Source organism: Perca flavescens, chromosome 12, assembly GCF_004354835.1.
Source record: "Perca flavescens isolate YP-PL-M2 chromosome 12, PFLA_1.0, whole genome shotgun sequence".
In the NCBI taxonomy this organism is placed as follows: Eukaryota; Metazoa; Chordata; class Actinopteri; order Perciformes; family Percidae; genus Perca; species Perca flavescens.
Window position 1 is genome coordinate 20,190,427 of NC_041342.1, and position 23,016 is coordinate 20,213,442.

At 42.4% G+C, this 23,016-nt stretch overlaps 1 protein-coding gene across 4 annotated transcripts in view; it reads right to left on the reverse strand.

The window, feature by feature from the left end:
• The window catches only part of LOC114564999 (netrin-G1), a 93,440-nt gene that overhangs the window by 2,978 nt on the left and 67,446 nt on the right, over nt 1–23,016 (reverse strand). For 3 of the 4 annotated variants that reach the window (XM_028592766.1, XM_028592768.1, XM_028592767.1), the window contains exons 4-6: nt 16,081–16,253; nt 7,238–7,264; nt 6,216–6,260 (exon numbers count right to left, since the gene is read on the reverse strand). In XM_028592766.1, coding sequence (XP_028448567.1) covers nt 6,216–6,260; nt 7,238–7,264; nt 16,081–16,253 — 245 coding nt within the window. The remainder of the gene's footprint in view (nt 1–6,215; nt 6,261–7,237; nt 7,265–16,080; nt 16,254–23,016) is intronic. The other variant, XM_028592769.1, reaches the window with a different exon arrangement.

Sequence of the window (23,016 nt, forward strand, 5' to 3'; positions counted from 1 at the left end):
AGAATCAATTATCCCAGGAAGCCTCTCTGCTGGCAGAAGTGAAATCTTGGAAGAGGTAATATTTGCCAAGCGATTTCATTGTAATTGGATATCTCTCCCTGCATAAATAGAAATCACATTTTTGGTTTTCAGTAATGTGGCTCATGCATCCGAATAAACTCAACAAATAGCCATTGCTTCTGCCAAAACTGATTAGAATGGTTTGGGAATTGCATTAAACTTAATAGTATTCCCATCCCCCTCACACAGACACCACTGCTGTTTTAGGTTTTATAATGTATGTAAAATGAACTCTATAGTACACCTCAGCTCTACGGAAATTTTTGTGACTTTGTTTTGGTTTTCTGGCCTGCAACTTTACTGTTTTGGTTCACTTTCACCACTCTCGTAGCGTTTTCGGCAGCAGCAGGCTTTTTTTTAGGCTATTTCAACTGTTTTTAGCAAAAAGCACTCAAAAAGCACTGTATACTAACTGCCCAGCAGGTAGACAGACCGTAAGCAACTTACTGGTGAACAACAGTGGAGAATTTAACAGCTAAAGAGACAGATATTTCCCTCAGAAGTTGGTGGAGACCAAACACTAAAAGAGAGTTAGTATTGAACACCAAATAAATGCCAACCTTGATTTTTGTTTGCTGGATGTGGAAATACAGTAAACAACTGTTTAATAACCAGTTTGCAATATCAACTTAAAGTGTGATAATATGTCAGCATTGTGTTAACAGCTTGTTTTCACTGATCCTAGGTGGCAATAATCAGTTATTGCAGGTTTGATCATACTTTAATTGTAATATTTATAATCAAGCCTAACCCTAACCTAAACCTGCCCCACAACACTGCATGCAAAATGAGCTTAAAGGAACACGCCAACTTATTGGGACTTTAGCTTATTCACCGTATCCCCCAGAGTTAGATAAGTCCATACGTACCCTTCTCATCTCCGTGCGTGTTGTAACTCTGTCCGACGGCCCCACCAGTAGCTTAGCCTAGCACAGATCCTGGAAGTAACAGGTTCCAACTAGCCTACTGCACCAAACAAGTGACAAAATAACGCCAACATGTTCCTATTTACATGTTGTGATTTGTATAGTCACAGCGTGTACAAATAAGAAGGTCACATGAGACACAGCCATCTTCTAACCGTATATAAACTGGGAACTATATTCTCAAAAAGGCGAAGCATTGCTACTCTCTGCTTGGGGATTCTCAGGTGCTGCAAGCATATCACTCTGCCCAAGTAGCAGAAGTAGCACTGCTTCGCCTTTCTGAGAATATAGTCCCCAGTATGTATACGGTTAGAAGATGGCTGTGTCTCATGTGACCTTGTTATTTGTACATGCATGTAAATAGGAACATGTTGGCGTTATTTTGTCACTTATTCGGAGCAGTAGGCTAGTTGGAACCTGTTACCTCCAGGATCTGTGCTAGGCTAAGCTACCGGTGGGGCCGTCGGACAACACGCACAGAGATGAGAAGGGTATGTATGGACTTAACTAACTCTAGGGGTTAGGGTGAATAAGCTAAAGTCCCAATAAGTCGGCGTGTTCCTTTAAGCCCACCTGAAATATGTCTAAATCCTGTTTCACACGGGACGATTTTAAAATTGTCGGCCGATTTTCCAATCCGGAGAGACCCCACACACGGTGATGAAAAATCACGGGTCTAACAGTTTTGGTCGTACAGTGTGTGGTGCGCAGCACACGGCAAAATCAACACATCACACACGAACCAATTTGACTCCCGAGCATTCCCAGGTCAGACGGGAAATCTCGCAAAATCCCTTGAGATTAAACGTGACTTCAGAGTAAACAATCATTGCGGACGAAGAGGATGCAGTGGCAATAGTTTGTAGTTTGTTTTTAACCGAAAAAAAACGTTATCAAAAGAAAAGGCGATGGTCAAAGAAGACAACGCGAGCATGGACTATACTTGCTACATCGTGATATGGAGGTGATTAGTTTTTTCTCATAGAAATGTCCTTACGTATTACACAGATTAATTACCGTTGAAATAAACGTTCATATATTCGTTTCCATGTACTCTGGTGGACTGCAGTTGTGGATGTAGTTATGCCCATCGACTTTATTTATTTTACACAGGCTGCGTGCTCGTTTGTCCCCGGGGGACACCACACACGAGGAGAAATCGGGCCAAAAAAAATCCAACATGTTGGATATCCCCGATTTGAGATCGGAGCGGTCCCGACGTCCTTCCGAGCAGACGAGAGCAGTCTTAACACACCACACACGGCAGGAATATCTGATCAGATTATTTTACGATAATCGGAGCATCCTTAGGATTGTCAGGAGGGGTGAATCGGGGCTAAAATCGGCCTAATTATCCTGCCGTCTGAACCAGGCTTAAGGCTCTGACAGTCATTCTCCAAGTCTGACAGTACCAAGACTTCTAGTCAGTCCACTCATACCCAATGAACACCTTACTGGTGTAAAAGTTTTACAAGCTTACTTGTGTCTTGAACTTCGTATCTTGAACTTTGCATGCAGTAAAGGAATTACGGAGTGCTGCTGTCCTGTCCTCAGTGGGTTCAAGCATTAATGGCCTTCTGGCTACACCCTAATCAGTAATGTCAAAGCAGCTCATTTTACAGCTAATGGAAAACACCTGCTCTGTGTGTTTTGGTTAAAATTAACATGGGATCAGCTGAGTCTCCATTGTCTAGTCTACACATTAACTTTGTTTCCTGTGGCCGAAGGATAATCTCTGCATCTTTCAGCAGACCCTTAGGACCATTGTCTCTCTAAAAGCATCGGTAGCCCAATTAGTTTGCTGATGCTGAGGCTTAAGCCTGCGGTGTCTTTGTGGAGCAACAGGGCCCTTCTGTCATGACAAAATACAGAGAAAAATAAGTCAATTATTCTATATTGTTTAGAAAAAATCTCACATAGAGACAGGGTATGTGTGAAATAATAAAACGTTGGTATTTTCAGTTACTATCTATTATAGAGATGAACATGTCGGTAACAGTTTGTGTTGAAACAACACGTGAGACAAATTTTTGATTTTAGGCTTACCAATGTGCATTTACACATGCATAGTAATCTTCAATATAACTAATTCAAAATAATTAAATTTAAACATTTAAATTGAGATATGAAATATAAAATGTTATTATCTCATGAAAAATTTATTTTTTATTTGTCATTGTTATGAAATTGTACGGGGTACAATTCCAGTACAAAGTGTAATCACATCAGCTTCTTCAATTTGTGCATGATTCATCATTAAGCAGAATTTGGGGGTGATAGATAGGAAGGACAAAGAGCTTAACTCAATTTCATATTACTGTGTGTGACTGGAGGCATGATGCAATTGAAAGCTGTGTTTTCTAAATATGATTTTGTCTTGTCGTACTGTACCACATTCTGTAACACACTGCTGAACGGATTGTTTTGTCAATTAGGACACAGTAATCCACTATGATACTGAAATACTGGATATATTGTTCCTTCTATTGTGACTTTTTCCAGAGGATCTGGCAGTCTGTTTATGTCGTAAACATACTCAGGCAGTTCTCTAATCCTCTCATCTCAGTGAACTCTTGATGTCCTTAGATACTCTGCGACTGAAGTTTCTGAGAAACTGCTTTTTGTGAAAAATATATTGTATGTGGTTGAAATAAGTTCTATAATAGCCAACCTTTTTAAATGCGTCAATATCAAAAGGTCTGATATTGCACATTACTGAGTTTTGTTGGTCATGCAGAGCCTGAAACTGAGCAATCCTCCAAACCATATGAGCCCAATTAATTCCTACCCTCTAATATGAACCTGGAGCGTTATATTAATTTGAGAGCGCCTAGAGGTGGTAGGAAATACAAGCCACAGGGGCGTTTTCCGCTCTAATATCTAACCAAAGAACATGACGCTTAAGTTTTTAAACACGTCGTTTATGTTATATATGAAACGGTCACAGTTTTGTTAGGTTGAGGCACAAAAACTACTTAGTTAAGTTTAGAAGAAGATTGTGGTTTGGGTTCATATCTGTACTTTTTTTTTTTTCAAATGGGACACAAACCCCGGTCTCAAAGTCCTGTGTTTGTTTGACCCATCCACCACTGTAACCCAGCTCCTAGTTTTGGCGCTCTTTACTTCGTCACCTTACTTCTAGTCTCGCTTTGCCAGACCATCCACACGCTGCGGAGCAGAGGAGGGTCTGGCTAGTCCACATAGCATTGCGGGATGGGAGAAAAACGTGCTCTGGTTTATTGGCATTTCTTTAAACCAATCACAATCGTCATGGGCGTCATAAGCTCCACACAGAGCTGCTGTAAAAGAGTTGTGCGAGAGAAAACTCAGATTGGACAGATAGTCTAGCTAGCTGTCTCAATTTACCCTGGAGTTTAAAATTCCAACACAAAGAAAGCAGAAGGAAACAGACATCGGCGAAAATACATGCATCCGGCGGAATTTCCTGCGGCACCGGAGCAATACCCAAAGTGGAACGTCACGGATAGACGGAGAGACTACCTTACTTCCTGCTTTGTTGTAGCTACTACGGCCACTAGAGGGCACCGCTGCTATAAACGTAAATATGAGTTGAATTGCTGCTTGAACAAACAACTTATGGTGATGTTTTTTATTTTTCAGGGAAGCACAGTCTCAAACTAAGTCATAGTATTAAAGTTCCCTCTTTTTTCTTTTTACAAGAAAGACCCCACAGAGAGAGCAGCACCTCCATTTAATTACAGCCAGGGAAACGATATAGTAGTTATTTATACTATAGCTATTCATAGTGATTCATTTAATATTTAAAAAGCATTTAGAACTATAGATTCACCAGTGCAATTAACTATAACTGGAGACAGTTTTCAGATACAGGATCTGCTAAGTATATGCTTTGAGACAGAATAGTGTTGCATCAATTACATTAGATCAATATCTATTGCCACAGTGTCAGGGTAAGCTCATACCATGGCACCATGCCTCCTGTTATTATATTAACATGAAAGCTTTGTCATTAGTCATGACTCAAGGATCTGAAGTTCAATATAAGGTGTCAGCTGCAAAGTAACACTTGACAGTGGCAGGGATACAATACTGCATCTAAAAAGAGAAAGTGCCTGATTTTCCTTTCACTCAAATAAAAGTCCTGTGTTAATAAATGTGTGTCAAGTTAGAATTGGAGGATTAGAGAGTTACATTTAAGGAGCAGTTAAAAAAGGAAATATTCTCTTTCTTGCTGCGAATTAGATGAGAAGATTGTTACCACACTTGTGTATGCTAAATCTGAAGCTCGAGCCAGCAGCCTGCTAGTTTAGTTTAGCAGAGACTTAAAGCAGGCTAATTTGGCTTTGTTGAAAAATATGCACCAGCACCAACAAAGCTCACTAATGTAAACGTTGAATCTTGTTTGTTTTGTCTGTACACAACACGCCAAGAAATAGTTATAGCATGCAACATGATACAGGGTGTTTATTAGTTAGCTTAAGAGATGCTATTAGGCATATGTTTCCCGCGGCTTCCAGCCTGTATGCTAAACTATGCTATAGGCAAGAAAGCAAATAAACATAAACATATATGGATTTGATGCAGATTACACAGGAAAGCAGAGTTGTTTGTAATCCACTCCAGTACTACTGGTTTCTTTTCACCTCTGACCACAGCAAGCATCTTGTTCCCAGCTTTGTGAGTCCAAAGAAGAGAAGGAAAAACCCTCTCTTGATTGTGGAAATCCTGAAAGTCCTCTTTTTTTTCCTCTTCTGGCTGTGAGAGCAGTGGTGCAGATGCAACTTAACACTCACTACACAGGATATCTGGGCCTGAGGATTATCTGGAGATAGCTGGAGATCAATCTACATAACCTCCTCCCCCCCGCCTCGTCTTTCATTCTCTCTCCTTCTCCTCTTTCCTTTTTTCCTTGTCAACATGGCCGGAAGAGTACACCCCCAGAGAGCATTCTGGGTAATTAAAAAGAGGGCATGATCAAATGGGTTAGGAGGCTGTGGACTCTGTGATCATGAGGCATGTGCTCCCTTCCCTACAGTGTTCTCACAACAAAAGGTCTGTCTTGTAAGGACCTGCGTGTTTTTTTGTGCATGCAGGATGAAAGCATCTGGGCTTTGGGAAAACAACCTACTGCATACCTCTATTTGCATATTCTACATTACACTTTTTTCAATTTGCCAATCAATTAACAATCAGTTCTGTCTATGGATTGTTAATGTCATGCTGAAGTTACAAAGCCTATAAGCCTACCTTGGTTACGATTTGCAACACCAAGAGATGAAGCATTTGCTCGATCTGTGTAAAAATGGGAAAGGTCATATATTACACTGAGTTGTCGTATAATTATTAGTTATGTAGTTAAAGCACAGGGACAGCATGCACAGGTTCTTATTTTTTTTATTTTATTTTTTTTTACAATAATCTGTGAGTTATCTGGGCTGATATGCCTCAGAATTTGTGTTTTGGAGCTGTAAATGGACTGATGTAGAATAGTGTGCATGCAGCTTAAATGAGTGAATCTTCCACAAGACATAGGCAGAGACATGTACATATGGTAGCTGCTTTTGTTATCCATTATGAGGAGTAACCTTCAGGCATCAACATGCTTAAGGATGCATGGTGGGAGCCATGTCTTCATAAAAAATGTTTTTCTTTTCTTTGGCTTTGGGCAAATATCTGTCTGTGCGCTTAGAGCAAATATTCTAGTGTGGAAGGGAGATAATGATTCTCAATAGTGACTGCTGATGCAATGGCTCAAACATGCAGGACCCCTATAATATTTTATGAACTAGCAAATTATTTAATCTTAAACCATAGTGTTTTTAAAAGTTTTAGCTTATCCACAAACTAAACAGTTATTATCCTGCTGACGAATTTGCAAACCCTGCTGCAGTAGGTATTTCCTACCTCATAGCAATGGATGCCTGGAAACATGACAAAGACATCTCAGGCTTCCATTGTTTTTAATTGATGCATTACATTCATTTCTGTGCAATATCAAAATAAGCCATTGGTTTCCAATTATTACAAGGCAGAAAAACAACATTTCCAAAATATGAAACAAGACAGCATGGTTTTCAAAACTGTTAGCAGGAATGTGAAGTATATATGATTCGTAATAAAACATAGTCCTTACAAAAAGATAGACATTTTTTTTCAATGGGATGAGAAAACTGTACTTGTTTCAAGGGCAGTGTCAGACAAGAGTTAGTCAACACTGAGAGAGAAATTAATTAGTCAGCATGCCAATTTAAAAAGGTTGATCAACTTACGCACTGGTCCATGATTACTGGGAATACCTGTGGAAAGAGCAAAGACACAATGTTTTCATAAAAGCATGGACTCATGTCATTTTACCAACAAGTCCTTCAAACCATACAACCACATAGGAGTGTTTTCCGTCCTCATACCAACGTCTGGGTTTAAAACACGTTTTTAACGTTGTGAAGCGGTCGCAGTTTGGTTAGGTTTAGTCACAAAAAGTACTATGTTTAAGTATAGAAAGAGATTGTGGTTTGGGTTTAAATCAGTACATTCTCAAACAGGACACAAACACGGCTCTCGTGGGTGAAAGTCCTGTGTTTGTTTGACCCATCCACCACCCCAACTTTCCTTCTTATGTGGAGTTTTCTTATACATTATTACCTTACTTCCTGCTTTGTTCCCATCATAATTACTATGGCTACTAGAGGGCACCGCCACAATAAAGGTAAACATGGGTAGTACTTCCTGCTTGTACAAAAGATGGGGGTGTTTTTCAAGGAAAGAGAGTCTCCAATTTACTCTTGAAACTTTACTCATGAAACTGCAAGAGAAAACATAGTTTGCCTTGAATAATTCAAAGCCCATCAGCACTAAATTGGTCTCCACTGTGTCCACTGATTAACAGCGGCCATGGCTCTGCAGAGAACCTAGCCACTGCATAGGCCAACACCCGCCTACTTCTGATGATAATAACAGGTCTGCCAATGACAAAATGTCAACAGAATCAAAACTTAATAAAAAAAAAAAAAAAAAAACTGAAAAAAGTGTTTTCATCAGCGTTTTAATTTATGTTTCAAATAACATGTTGTTGACAGTCTGCTTTCCTTATCTGCTATTTGCCTTAAAAGGTAGTTTTTTTTTCCTATCATCTTTGAATCAACAAATCTCTGAATCAAACCAGTCAAACAGCATCAGCAAATAATTCATAGTTTTTTTGTAATCTTCTCAGATTGTCAAGATGGTTGCCAATCAAATAAACCAAAGAATAATAAAAATGCTTTCAAACATACCTATGATTGATTGTAAAGACAAAGACAAAGACAAAGACACAGACTAAGACAAACACTAAAACTCAAAAAGAGAGTAAATCATGGCTTGTCTGTGAGCTGGAGGTGACTTTGGCAACCCTGTTGCAGCCTTTGTCTGAAATATGTGTTATCAGTATCTGGCTGTGGCATTAATGTAATCAGCGGGGAAATACAACCCCACAATTAGTGCAATTTCTGATCATTTTGTCATGCTTTAGCAATTTATCCTTCTGTGATTATGTTTCAGTGGGGTTTTCATATTCTTTTGCACCTCATTCCTCACTTCATAACCAGTGTGGAGCTGTCACAAAAAGTGTTGGGAAGTGCACAACATTGCAGCAGCAGGGAAAGTACAGATTTTATGCTCCAATTTGCCAGAAAGCAACAAGCCGCAACTCCTAACCAGTAGTTCTATTTTGTATAGGCTTCGCCCTCTAAGAGCTGTCGCTATTGGGTTAATCCCTTCGCGCATGCGCAGTCGTGAAGATTTCTTTCGCGCCCTTGTGCCCTGCACGTGGCCTCTATTACGTCCGCAGTTACTGTATATCACAGTTGCGCGACCATAGAACTGCTCCCTATTTTTCTTCAGTGACAAGCAGTTTGAAGACTTTGAAGAACAGCGGTGTCCGCGGTGTACCGACCATGGACCGGCTATATCCTGCCACCGGCCCTTCACCCGAGCTGCGAGGTGTGCCTCGACACCGTTCGCCGGGCTAGCACCCCGGCCGGCCGCTGGCAGTTCTGCGGCTGCTTACCGCCGGAGGAACTGAAGTGGCAGATGATGACAGCCGAGCGGACAGTCGGGTAAGGTAAGGTTACCACCGACACCCAGACAGCCAGGGAGGGGATCTCTTTGGCGGGCGTGAGTCTGTTGACTCAATCCCCCGAAGACTGTTCCCTTGGCGGCTCTCCCTCCTCCCCGTTGGGAGGACTGGAACTCGTAACAATGGAGGATTACGGAGTCCCCGCCGCGGCGACTGTCTCTGTTCCAGGAGGAGAGCACCACACTGCGGCTTTCTCCCTTTTTCTCCTCTGCAGCGGGCGGGCTCCCTGCCCACCGCTAGGTTTTTGTTCTCGACCTGTTTGAATGCTGAGTAGCATTCCCCTTTCCCGGGAGATGGACAGCGGTCCCGCCACAGTGGCAGAGCTTGGCCTCCATTCCGCTTCCGACGGCCCCTTTTTTCAGTCAACAGAAGGCCACACCGCCATCCCCCTTGAAACCAGGTTTATGGTTGTTTCACTGACCGCGCGTACCCGTGTACCATCTAGGTGACCGCGGCGCTGAACAATACCGCTTTTCTAGCATGACCACTAGCTCTGCTGTCTCCTCCATGACCGCTAAGCTTTCTGTTCCCCAATAAGGCTGGGGCAGTCATGAGCTGTAATATGTAGTGGAGGGGATGCGGTAACACACCTCCTAGAGAGCGGCGCTTCGGCCACAATGGCGACATCGTGATGTCGGCTCAAGGAGACGGCGCCCCGCGGGCTGCGGCCTGTGCCATACAGCAAGTTTTGCCTCTCAGTCAGTCCGCCTTTGTCCCTCCTGAACATCTTGTGGCAGCTAAACCTCATGTTTCACCTCACACACATGCAGACAGGCTCGCCGCCACGCCCACGTGCAGTACACAGTCGGAGCCAGCCACACTGTGTCAGAATTAACAGGCTCACACACCCATTCAAAGTGTGTGTTTATAGCCTACTCAGTCTTTCTTTCTTTCTTTCTCCACCTCGCACTGGAATGGTGAGAGTGTTGAGTGAATGGCCTCTGAGAATCGAACTACCATTTTTCACAGCGGCGGGAGGGCACGATACTCACTGCTGTGTAAACAGCTGACACAAAGGCATGCGCATGCCGCTCTCTCGGTCACGCTCTACCATGGTCTGTGATGACCGGGCACTCGCTTCTCACAGCGCGGGAAAGGCTCAGCGCTCTCTGTTGCTATGGCAACAAACAACACACGGCTATACGCTTCAATTCGCCAGCCTTTCCCCGGCTCTTACTGCTATGGTAAAAGCTATCGTGCTATCCCTAGTTCAGATAACAGTTCTGACGCCTTGCACACATGTGGTGCCGTAGGCCGGAGCACGGTCATTCCTGCACTGTGTAAACAGTGTGGGCGAGCGCCCACTCAGTATGTGCGGTGCTACACAGTCACCCCTCACCCCCAGCCATCTAACGGGATGGGGAGAGCTCTGACTCGATGACTGCCCCGCCATGCATCGCCAGCATAGCAGTGCGCAACACACACGGATGTGCGCACGCCCGCTCTCAGAGCAGGGCGCAGTGTGGGAAAACTTGCTACCCAGGAATGCATGGCTATCAAAGCTTATCACAAAAGGCTATACGCCCCAGTTTACCAGCCCTCCACCACGATTGTGTGTAGGAAACAACCGTGTCATCTCAGGGGAGATATCTGCTCCGACGTCAGAGCTGGCAGAGCTGCGGGCAAAGGATGTTTTTTTCCCGCGTCCCTCCAGGAGAAGAGAACGACGGTTTCTATTCCCGTTACTTTCTCACACCGGAAAAGGCGGCAGATTGAGACCCTTCTCGATCTGTCTCAATTCAACCGGTGTATTATGAAGCACCCATTCCACATGCTGACGATCGGACACGTGTTGGAATGTGTGTGCCACCATGAACTGTTCATTTCCGTGGATCTGAGAGAGGCGTACTTCCACATCTCTATTGTCCCCAAAACACAGGAAATTCCTGCGCCTCTCCTTTCAGGGAGTTATTTTCCTGTACAACCGGCTGCCATTCGGCTACTCATTAGCCCACCCGCACGTTTTCCAAATGCATGGAGACGCCGTTACAGCCGTTATGCAGAAAAGGGATCAAAGTAATTTTTTTATTTGGACAATTTAATCATTATGGGTCCTTCCCAGGAGAGGGCTGGACTCTACACAATGAAGGTTGTGCAGCACCTACAGACACTGGGCTTTGCCATAAACTGACAAAAGAGCTCGCTGGTCCCCTCACAGACTATTAATTTATCTGGGCGTGGACATAGACTCAACCACTATGAGAGCCAAACTGTCAGCGCCAAGGCAGGACGCACTGAGCTCTCTGCTGTCACGCATCACAACACATACAACAGTGTCGGCTCTGTCTGTGATGCATCTCCTGGGCGTGATGTCTGCGAGTCATGTGGTGGTTCCCCTGGGTCTCCTCTACATGAGGAAGATTCAGAGATGGTTCTGTCGAATGCACCTCGACCCTATACGCCACAAGTGGCCGATGCTGACCATCCCTCCTTCCCTACAGTCGGACCTGGCATATTGGGGAAACTTCTGGACCCTTTCATCCGGGGTTCCCCTGGGCATAGCGATGTCACATGTAACAGTGTACATAGACGCCTCACCGGCTGGGGAGGCATGTGCGAATCACAGGTGGTGGGAGGGAGATGGCCAGTTTCTCCCCTCCCCCGCATAAACTGCCTGGAGCTGTCCACGGTGCTGAAAGTGTTAAAGCACTTCATCCAAGTGGTAGCAGGGAGACAACTATGGGCCCACAGACACCTTTTGTCTCTCAGAGTGTTCTACATTCCCAGGGTTTTGGGGGCGGGGGGGTGAGGCCTCTCACAAGTGGAAATTGAATCCCACTATCTTTCAGATGCTGTGGAGCAGGTTCAGGAGAGCGAAAGTGGATCTGTTCGCCTCACGCCTTTTCCCACCAACCTTGGCCCAGAGCCGTAACTGGCAACTGCTGTGGCACGAGGACGCACTGTCGCAGCTGAACGGCGCAAATTCCCACCCTCCTGTAATGAGCCAGTGGCTATGAACCTGGCTGCTGAGCGGAAGCGCTTGGAGAGATTAGGCTTGCCCCCTGCCGTGGTGCGCACTATCCAGGGCGCAAAAGCCCCCTCTACTATGGCTTTTTTACACAGGGCAATGGTCCGCTTTCCAGCACTGGGGTAGGGAGAAAGGTGCAGAACCCACATTGTGCCCTCTGCCCCTTGTGTTAACTTATTTCGGAGGTCGGTTTTTGCGCACTCCCTGGTTAAGTGTTTTTTTAAGGAAATTAGACAGAAACATGTTGTGCGCTCTCTCACACCCCAATGGGACTTAGGCCTGGTGTTGCCGAGCTCTGGGAAAACCTCCTTTTGAGCCTCTGGCACAAGCCTTTCTCAGGATGCCTTCACTGAAAACAGCGCTTCTCCTTGACTTGACATCGGCTAAAGGGGTAAGTGATTTATGTGCGCTGTTGGTTTCACCATCCTGCCTCTCCATTAAGGGGGACGGGAGCACATCCACTTTACAGCCAAACGCTTGTTTTACACCGAAAGTTTTAACTAGCTCCTTTTGTTCGAGGATGTTCTCCCTCAAGGGTTTTTCCCCCCGCCTCATAGCAACGACGCAGAGTGTCTGCAGTTATTAGTCATGATCAGACATGGGCCTTACAATCAGTATTAGGCCAATGCATAATCATTGAAAATTAAATTAAAAACTTGGTTTTTATCAAAATAATATATTATTTGATACATTAAACTGGTTCAGTGGTAATAGGAAGAGCAATTAGTCTATGTTCTGCTTGTGGACCTTGTGTTGCAGTTGGCATTGACTACATCAGCTTCGCCCTTGACCCAATAGCGACAGCTCTTAGAGGGCGAAGCCTATACGAAATAGAACGATAGTTACGTATTGTAACTCCAGATTCTATGAGTATAGGCGTAGCCCTCTAAGATTCACGCCACCTGCTTCACCAACCTTGGCTGAAGAAAAATGCTGATGTTGGGAGCAGTTCTATGGTCGCGCAACTGTGATATACAGTAACTGCGGACATAATAGAGGCCCCGTGCAGGGCACAAGGGCGCGAAAGAAATCTTCACAACTACGAATGCGTAAAGGGATTAACCCAATAGCGATAGCTCTTAGAGGGCTACGCCTATACTCATAGAATCTGGAGTTACAATATGTAACTATCGTTGTTCTGTGTGAGAAATGGAGGGCAAGCAATATTGCCCTTTGAAGCCAAGGCACATTCAACAGTCTGATCAATCTCTCAGCCCCAACCCCTCTTAACCTGTTAACCTGCTTTGGAACACACGCTCCCTGCAAAGTTGAGTGTCAACATAATTCTCAAAGTGATTCCTCTTCTGCTCTGCAGGCAACTAACAACTTACTTTTCTCCTTATTTTAGGGAAGTCTTGGATGTGAATCATTCTCAGTCCCTCTCTGCTGCAGACAGCTATGGCCCATAGCAATGCAGGGCTCCATTTCAGGCTTTAATTTATTAGATGAAGGGTCACGTATGTTCATATATCTGTACATGCAGGGATTTGAATATGTAATAGGCCTCGCTCTGTTCCTACTTGCGAGATAAATGACTTCCATGATTAAAGAGGAAGACTTGATGACAGATGAAAGCTATTAAACCATAATTACATTTTGTACGTTCAGCATATTTGTCTTGATACGAGGCCTGTATGTTTAATATCTTCATAGGAAATATGAGCTTCACATAATGTATAAAGGCATGTTACATGACCTGGGCTTTACTTATGAGAGAAATAAGAATAATTCAAGACAAAAGTGTGTTCATTCAACACCTGGGGACCAATATGTTTACGTCACTTCCATGTGCGACATTATTGCATGTTATGCCACTGCCAAACAAGTGCTAATATTGTTTTTGATATAGCTAGAACTTGGTTTCATCAGTTCAGTGCAGATGCGGCCAAGTGTTGGATTTTTTAATAATGGCCTGTCAATCTGATAGTGAGCACCACATTGCAGGGAGACTCATAACACAGAAGAGGTGCAGGGGTAAATCCAGCAATATCTCCTTTGAGTCCACAGACGCTCCAAAAAACAAACTCCCACTCACAATCAAATGTGTTGCGTGTGCATGCAACAGAGACTCATAACACATATAAGACTTATACAAATGACGGTGTAATCCTTCAATTCATCAACAACAAATAGCCCAAAGAAGAGCAATCAAAAGCACTGTTACTGCACAAATGTACTCACACCAAATCAGTGGATCAATAGTAATAACACATCTCTATACAAATCTAATCAGAGCAAAATGTCTGAGAATTCAAGTCAGACAATCAAACTAAGCATCTGAAAAACCTGCTGTCAATCCCAGCAGACTGCTGCCATGCGAGTTTCTAACTGCAAGGCTGAATCAGTGTGAATGGAGGACCAGAGGGCTAGATCTTCCACCATCTGGCCTCGCCAGGCCGTCCACCTCACGTCCCTGAGTGGCTGTATTAGATTTATTGAGGCAATGAGCCCCCTGCCTCAGGCATGGGATTTGATGAATGTGACTCAACTCCCATCCAAGATTATAATGGGGATAATGCAAAAGAGCACCTTCTGCCTCAGAGATACCACGTGAACAGGCAGGAAAATATCCAGCATTAGTTCCCACTTGTCATGGAGTTGAGGTAGGAATACTAAATTCATTGTTAAAGTATTGGAAGGTAGTTATGTTTACTTAATAATGAATGAATAAAACACATCATGACTTATCAATTATTAAGTCCCAATAAAACAAACCCAACATGCTCAACAAGTGCTCATATCTAAATAACAAAATAGCTCACCAATATAACTGTTCTAAAAATGACTCTTATGAGGGTTTTCTGATTGGCCACCACTATGGTTCAAGTATCAGCTTACAAGCCTTTTGAGGAGCTTTCAACTGTATCTTACTGTCTTCATGAGCAGATGGACTTTGCTCATTTGTCACAGAGATGGCTTGGCTATCATCATGTGACCTACCTATGGAACTTTAGTCAGGTTATAACAGGTGTTCCTATATGGGGTGGTGGTGGGGGGCAATCGTGAACCCTGTGTCTGTTCAAGGATCCTAGGTGTGAAAGTGGCTGTACTATTCACACAACACAACTTGCTGTCTTGTTTTCACACTACCTGACTGACCGGCGACAGGGGCACACACTACTAGCTCTTTCACCAGGAGTAATCCCAGAATGTAGTCCCCAAACTCATGTAAACTCACACAAGAAGTGACACATGACAGGGCGTAATACCATTTGCGATACAGAATTTTTTTATGTCCACCAGAAACAAGCACTCTGAGTTGTTGGTGGCTGATTTGCAGCGATAAAACAAAAAAGAAAAAGAAAGATCAGACAGAGTGCTTTTAGGGGGTGTTGAAGTTGGCACATGTACAGTACATGTACACATTGTAAAGTACAGGCGACCCATCCCCCTGGTTTCCCCGCCTGTCTTGCGCTTTCATTGGCTGTAGCTTCCACGCAGAGTCCCCGACAGCTCCAGGTATTTAGCCTGCTAGATATCTGGAATGTGTCTGCTTGGCACCAGCGAGCCTCTGGTCTCGCATTTTTTAACAGTTCACACTTCGCACTCAAGCGTGTGCATGTGAGCATCAAGCCAATGGGATGTGCCTCCAATATGGGGCTTTTTTTTGGGGAGCTCCGAAAACTGAAAATCAGGGGCACTCCTTTGGTGGGCACTTGCCATAACTTGACACGGCAGATGTTTTGTTACACAGAACTATTTTTTTATTTCATACAAAGTCAATGTAAAGACACGATCATATGCACATTCACAAAGCAAAAATGATTATACTTATCCTGGAGCTTTATGAATATGCTTCAGTAAAGTACAAAGACAAAATGAAAAAGGACAGAAACTAGAGGGAAATGACTGAAATAACTGGAGTTTCTGGTGAGTTCTGAGTTCAGTCAGAGACTAAGCTTAACGAAGACACATACAGTACTGGCACACTCCAACAGACACAAAATGGTGTGCTACTACCAGCACCGTCATAGTAGTAAAGCTGTATGGATACTATATCTACTGAACATTATAAATACTGATATACTTACATATATTTGCCGTTCCTTTGGGTATAGGGAGGTAGGAGCCCACACTCCAGGCTCTTCCGTGGTAGTGCCTCTTACAGCGGCTGCAGTCTGGCCCTGTGGTGTTGTGTTCACACTCACAGCCCAGCTTCCCCTTGTCAAACACACAGCTGTTGGCATGCAGGTTACACTTGCACCTGAGACAGAAAGATAACAACAAAAGACGGACACATGAATAGGCATTATTCTGCAGCCATTGAATCAATACCCTCTGGAGGGAACAAAGTCTGCCCTTGCTGCGACGTGTATTTGTGGGTTTCAAATTTTTTGACAGGGGTAAATTGAAATCCTGGTGGGTTATCTGACTTGGATCGTGCCTCCACAAAGCTTCATTATGCTCTCCTTTAAAAAAAACAAGGCCTCATTTGTTGCTGCCTCTGTGGAGAAAACAGCAATGCAAATAAGGTCACTTTTGCCACTCTGCGAGCTAAATGAAAGGCACTTTGTAAGATTCACTAATTGAGCATAAAACAGGGATCTGATAGAGAGATGATAGCATAACGAGAAGCCGTGTAGCCTGAGAATTCTCTTTTTTCTTACTCTTCAAAGTTACTCTGTTATTCGGCAAAGGAGCCTTCAGGCAGGAAACCCTACTGGTCGACCGAGCTAGTTTATTAGACAGAACTCTAGCAGAGCTGACAGATACTTGTGACCGGAGAGGAGAGAAGGCCTGACGGCTTTCAACACCCAATCAAATCCACCCCCTCTTTTGACCACATAGAACAAGCATGCTTGTATTTTCAAGCTTGTGAAAAAAACAAAAACAAGTGGGTTGCAGTCTCACTTTTGTGTTTCTAACAACCTGAATGAGCATTATAAATTATGTATTATGTTCTCAGAATATAACCTTTTTTATTGTAGTGAGAGTGTTGTTTACTCCCAGTGAAGAGCCCTGTCAGAGGCAGACCAGGCTGTTTGTTGTCACATGGGATTTTACAGTTTCATATTCCACGTGTATTCCAAATATAATACTCTGTATTTGATTTTACTCCTTAGAGGGTAAAAGGTTACAACTAGTGACCTCAGCTTCTTGGGAGATCGGGGGGGTGATACAGAAACAGTTGGGGGAGGTGGGGAACATTGGGTAGATCGGACACACTACCTGTCCCCAGGGGTTTGGGCGGCTCATGGTTTCACATCATGGCTGTTTGTTTTTACGAAGTGCTTCCGAGGGGAAGATTTCTCCTGTTTGAGACTGGGGAGCCGGGTAACTGTTGCCTACTATCAGCAGTGAACATGAGACTGAGAAATGACAGCAGCAGTCAGAAATACATCCATTCTAATTGACTTCCTGGCCTTACTATGACATCTCACATTAATGATAGATAGCTGCGGGAAACAAAGGAAACTGTAGCCTGTTCTGTATAGCTGATAAGTAGCAGTAAAACGTCAGTGAATAAAGTCTATAGTAATAGCCATGTACTATGGTACTATGTATGGTACTATACTACAAACAAATACTAATTATTTATAACATTAGAACACAACTATTGTATTGTAAAAATGTATTTATAAAAAGATATGTATTTGAATGAAAGATATCTTTGTAACAGCTCATTGCAATTTTATAGTGTATAATCATCATTTACTAAATTATTATGCATACATATTTTTATATAAACAGTGTTTTATAAAAATAGTAAGATATTCATATACATTACAGTGTTTTAAAGCATGTATTACCTGTTTGTGTACATAAAACTGTAACTGTATTTAAACATACAACATTATATATGTATATGTTAAATGTTAAACTGTTAACAATTATTCAATAACTGTTTAGTTATTTAGAAAGGGGGTTTAAAAGGGTGTTGCCCCAAAAGGCAAAATTGGGATAATTAAAGTTAATTGGGAATGTAAGTAAAAATCCCTATTTTTTAAGGGGAATTGTGAGTAATACTTTCTGTGATGAGGGGTGCTCCCTGGTAACAGGAGTGCCTAAAATAGCACAAGCATTAGGAACACCCGAATTAGTATGTAAAAGTATTACTGCAATTTTTGAAATTTTACAGAAGGATGTTGACTGTTTTAATGACTCAAAGTACACACTCACTAAAATCTTCCGCGACCATGCAGGAATTTCCATAAACCTTATGACCATGCAAACCTTTCAGTTCAAACCAGTTTACAGTTTGCACCATCATTTGCAGTAACATGGATTTCCACAGGTACAGCAACATTAACGTTGAAAACAACTTCTTTCTGTAAAAGAAAATCACCATCTTTCCTTAGGTTAAATGCTGTCTGACAACATTAGCAGCCATAATGGATGTGACTGAATACCAGCTCGCAGTCACAGCAACTAAATGCTAGTGCCTTTCACCCCACATTCCCTATAGTCCTTAACTTTTTAATCAATTAAAGTCCCTTCTCCATAAAATTAATGACTATGTGTAGCTCTTCTGCCATGCAGACAGCAGCAGCTCCCTGAAGTCAAGAGCAATGCGATTTGACCTTCCACTTAATTAAAAACCAGCAAAATCTGGATCATCGGGCCCAACTGGTGCACGTAGCACGCTGATAGAGTAGAGGATGTGCGCTCAGTGGAGCTCTGGGATGTGATGCTTTTGCCGCTGGCATTGTCATATTGAAATCAGAGAGTTTTTATGTCCCCGGTTTGGGCCACAAGAGAGAAGAGATCCCCTGTACGTCCAGCCTTTTCAACCGGCACCATTATGAATACTCATAAAGTTTTAATGACCTTTTAGCCATTGTACAGCCCAATAACAATTGGTGTTATCCATTATACAAACAAGTGACCCTCCCTTAGGAGACACTAGAGATCATCAAGCGTCTTTGTCCCTCCTTCCTCAATTGTATGTCTTCCGCCGGCGTGGTCAAATGCTCTTGGAAAGGATGCAAAGAAAAATGTTATGAATGCCTTTTTTGTTTAGGTGTATGTGTGCGCAAGTAATGGGTATTAGGAATCATTACTAGACACTACTTAAAGGATCAGATCATTAAAATCACAAAAAGCATATTTTCATATCGCTGTAGTTAACTATAAAAATACTTTAGATTTTATTTGTTCAGCAATATCTTTGTCCAGAGAAAAATCCCAATTATTATCTATGTGTTGTCAACAGTTGTTATTGGGGCAATAGTAACAAGGACATCAACAAATCAATCAATCAATCAATTTGTATTTGTCACATGAAATCTAACAAGGTACAAATCCAGTGAAATGTAATCCCATCAGCACCTTAAACCATGATTCATCATAAAGCAGAATGTGGCCATGAGATTGGCACACAGAAAAAGAGTCACCTGGTTAAATGGCACTTCCAGGATCCAGCCAAGTCTCGAGAAAAAGGACACCACTGATCCTGACATCCCGCTGGAAATGAATGCAGGCACAGAGGCACGGAGGCCACCAAGTCTTAACCACATTGCCTCTGTTAAATTGTATACATTAAATCTCTCAGTGCTGTGAACACTACAAATGAAATTGCCTTTACCTTCTTTGAACTGGTATGGAGGAACCATATCTCCAGACATGGGCAAATAAAATCAAAACTATCTGCAATGGTAAATCCCATTCTAGGTAAGTAAGAAAATATAATTTGATTTTGTTTTTTGTATGGACCATAGCTTTTACATTTAACAGGGAAGACTTGAGGCTTCATATAATTATGAATGTTGGCACGATCTTCTTAGTCCTAAATGACCTTCCTTAATCCTCATATTGAAAAAAAGAAGACACTATAATGTTCTGCATTTGATTTATGCTGCACCTGATGAATAATATGATACTAAATTGTGACCTGCGAATTGGCATGGTAAATGTAACAAAGGACAAATCTTTGAAGTGAAGGTGAGGCGAGGGGCTAGTTTATGTTGATATTCTGGAGTAGACAGCAGCAGTGCCCTGTGTCTCCTGCCTAACCTTGATTTTTCCTGGCTGCTTGGCACTGTGTTGACAAGCTCACTATGTCTAACACAGCTTTTCTTCCTTATGACAGCTTCTACTGTAGCATCTCTGATTCAAGACTAGAGAGGAGAACATAACTCGTTAAATAGGAACCTCAAAGAAGAAGAGCCTCAATTGACAGATAATGAATACTTCGGGCCCTATTTTAATGATCCAAGCGCATGGCGTGAAGCGCCTGGTGCAGGTGCGTTTAGGGCGTGTACGAATCCCCTTTTGCTAGTTTAACGGCGGAAAAAAGGGTCTGTGTGACAGGCGCATGGTTCAAAAGGGTTGTACTTAGTGTCTTAATTAATCATAAGTGTGTTTTGGGTGTAACATGCAATAAACCAATCAGTGTCATGCCAGGCATGTTTGTACCTTGGTGCATTGCTATTATGATGGTGGAAAGATTTTCAGGAGACAAAACTAATCTGTTTGTGTGTGAAGTGAAAGCGCGCAAGCAGATCATATATGGCACGATGGCACCAAAACTCCATGAGGTGAAGCTGGCGTTAAAATAACAATTAAATGCTGCGTTATTGACTTTAGACCAGGTTTTTGTTGGTCAGTGGCGTGATCACTTTCTGGTGCCTCAAGATAGCAATATGCACCTGAACACACCTCCATGTAAAACCAGCACGCCCATGGGCGCACAGATGGGCACAGGTGCATTTGCGGTTTAAACGAATTGGGCGCTGGATGGGAACTGGATTGACAACTGCGTTGGTCTTAAACCAGCAAACACACTTGTGTCCGGCTTTGCACTGCGCTGGGTGCAAGATAGGGCCCCTAATTTTTTGCTTTAAAGTTAAACCCTACAGAGACTTCCAAGAAAAATCCAACTCTCACATTAAGGCCACTGATTTCATAAAGTGTAAGTTTTGCTCATTTCTGTAAAATATTTGTTCTGGTCTTGGCCACATTTACAGTTATCAAACTTTTAATGGAATAAACTACAATTTTGCCAAAGTATAATAATCTTTGTTATACATGTAAAGGATGCAGCCCTGAGGTAATTGTGGAAGACTAAGAATATGATATGACTTGCATTTGTCGCATTACCTCTCAGACAAATTAACAGCTGATACATTACATTGAACTCAGTGTCAAACAATACAAATGTTTGAAAAGGGAGAAATCACAGTTATGAAAGCCATAATACGAGTCTAATAGTCTAAAAAGCAGATTAAGAATGTAGCAGAATTAAAGTTAGAAGTGATTAGTTATGTCCTGTTAACTGGTGCCTGCAAGTAGACATCATTATTTGAAAATCTGCATAAAGAATATAGGGAATAATATGGCTTTGAAAGCTGTATCAAAGTGGATTGATTTTAGCTGATATCTTCCTTCAGATTGTCTTACATGCCCTACAAGTCCATCCACACAAGTGTTATTAATAACATAATTAGTTTCCTAGTTAGACCTCTCAAGGTCACTTACTCTCCTGTAGTAGGCCTACCTGTAAAGGTTTGTATTTGTACAGGCTTTTTTCACAGAAGACATTTTTGACATGTAACAATAGGAAAAGCACAGGTGTAAATAGCAAACTGTGCTGAATATTATTTTGCTGTGTTAGTTTTAGTGTCCTTGTATTGTGGGACACTTGAATAGAACAGAGCTATCATTAATGTCATTAGCTACACTGGGGCATTTCACACTTTAACAAGACAAAGTGACTGCTGTAAAAAAGTCCTGTTGGGTTAGGGTTAGCATAGCTTTGCCAACTTCAGCCTGAGGTCCAATTAATAGGAATAACTATAAACACCTGTGTGTTGTTATTAATACATGTGTGCAGACCATTGGCATTAAAGGAGAATATAAGCATTGTTTGATGTTTCGATTATAACTGGGCTAAGTTTAGATGAGAAGTTGCTTTGATGCCTTGGTTTTTTTAACCATCGCTTCAACAGCATTTCAGTGTAGGTCCTAACTACACATTGATATTATGCTTATGAGATAAAGTCTGCACTCTCTGTTTTTTGCACTTAAAAAATAAATAAATACATTTTTATTTTGTTTGGCATTTTAGGCCTTTATTTGTGACAGGAAAACTTAGACATGAAAGGGGAGAGAGAAGGGGAATGACATGCAGCAAAGAGCCACAGATAGGAATTGAACCCACAGGTGCTGCATCAAGGACTGAGCCTTGGTATATGGGTGCGCGCTCTACCAGGTGAGCTACCCAGGTACCCAATCTGAGAATATTGTATGTGAATAGTTGCTGACGCTGACTAACAGACAATACTATATGTGCCTGGTATTTCGTCTTGGTCCCTATAGTTCAACTTGGATTCTCTTTCACTTTGTGGAGGCAATGGTGTGGGTGACCTTATTGATTGTTTGCACCTGTGGTAGGGTATACATCCTGAGGCTCACAGGGCCAGGTAACACACTGATGAAGGGCTGATAGTTAAATGTCTTTCTGTACATTATTCCCCACTGCTATGAAGATAAGCAAAATGAAGATAATAAGAATTGCATATTTTCTAGTATCATTCTACAAAATGTTTTCTTAAAAAAAAGACTTTTCCTAAGCCATTGCTTAAAGCCTGCAAATGTGTACTGTATGCAGATATTAGTTATTGAGAATTTTATAAAATGTCTGGGCAGAATTTTAGACTGGAAAGCCCCTTTTTCCATTCTATTTCCATACCATGACCGCTACTCTGACTGCTAAGACTGACTGAGCAAGACCAGTCTCCCTCAGCTCTATATCTCACCTGTTCCCTCATACAATTTGCCCATGGTCAGAACCTGTAATGTGCCTCCATGCTGTATAAATACATACTGAGGTTTCCTGAAACTTTACCCGACAAGACACTTTGAGAGCTTCACATGTGCTGACCAGTGATAGCTCTGACAGATATGGAGAGATCAAGGCTGTTGAGGTGGAAACTTTGGCCTTGCTGAAAGTTTTAGAGAATACTCTGCCAACACCTAACATGAAAAAGAGGCTGTTTGATGTCTTTAAGATAAGAGGAAGGAACACT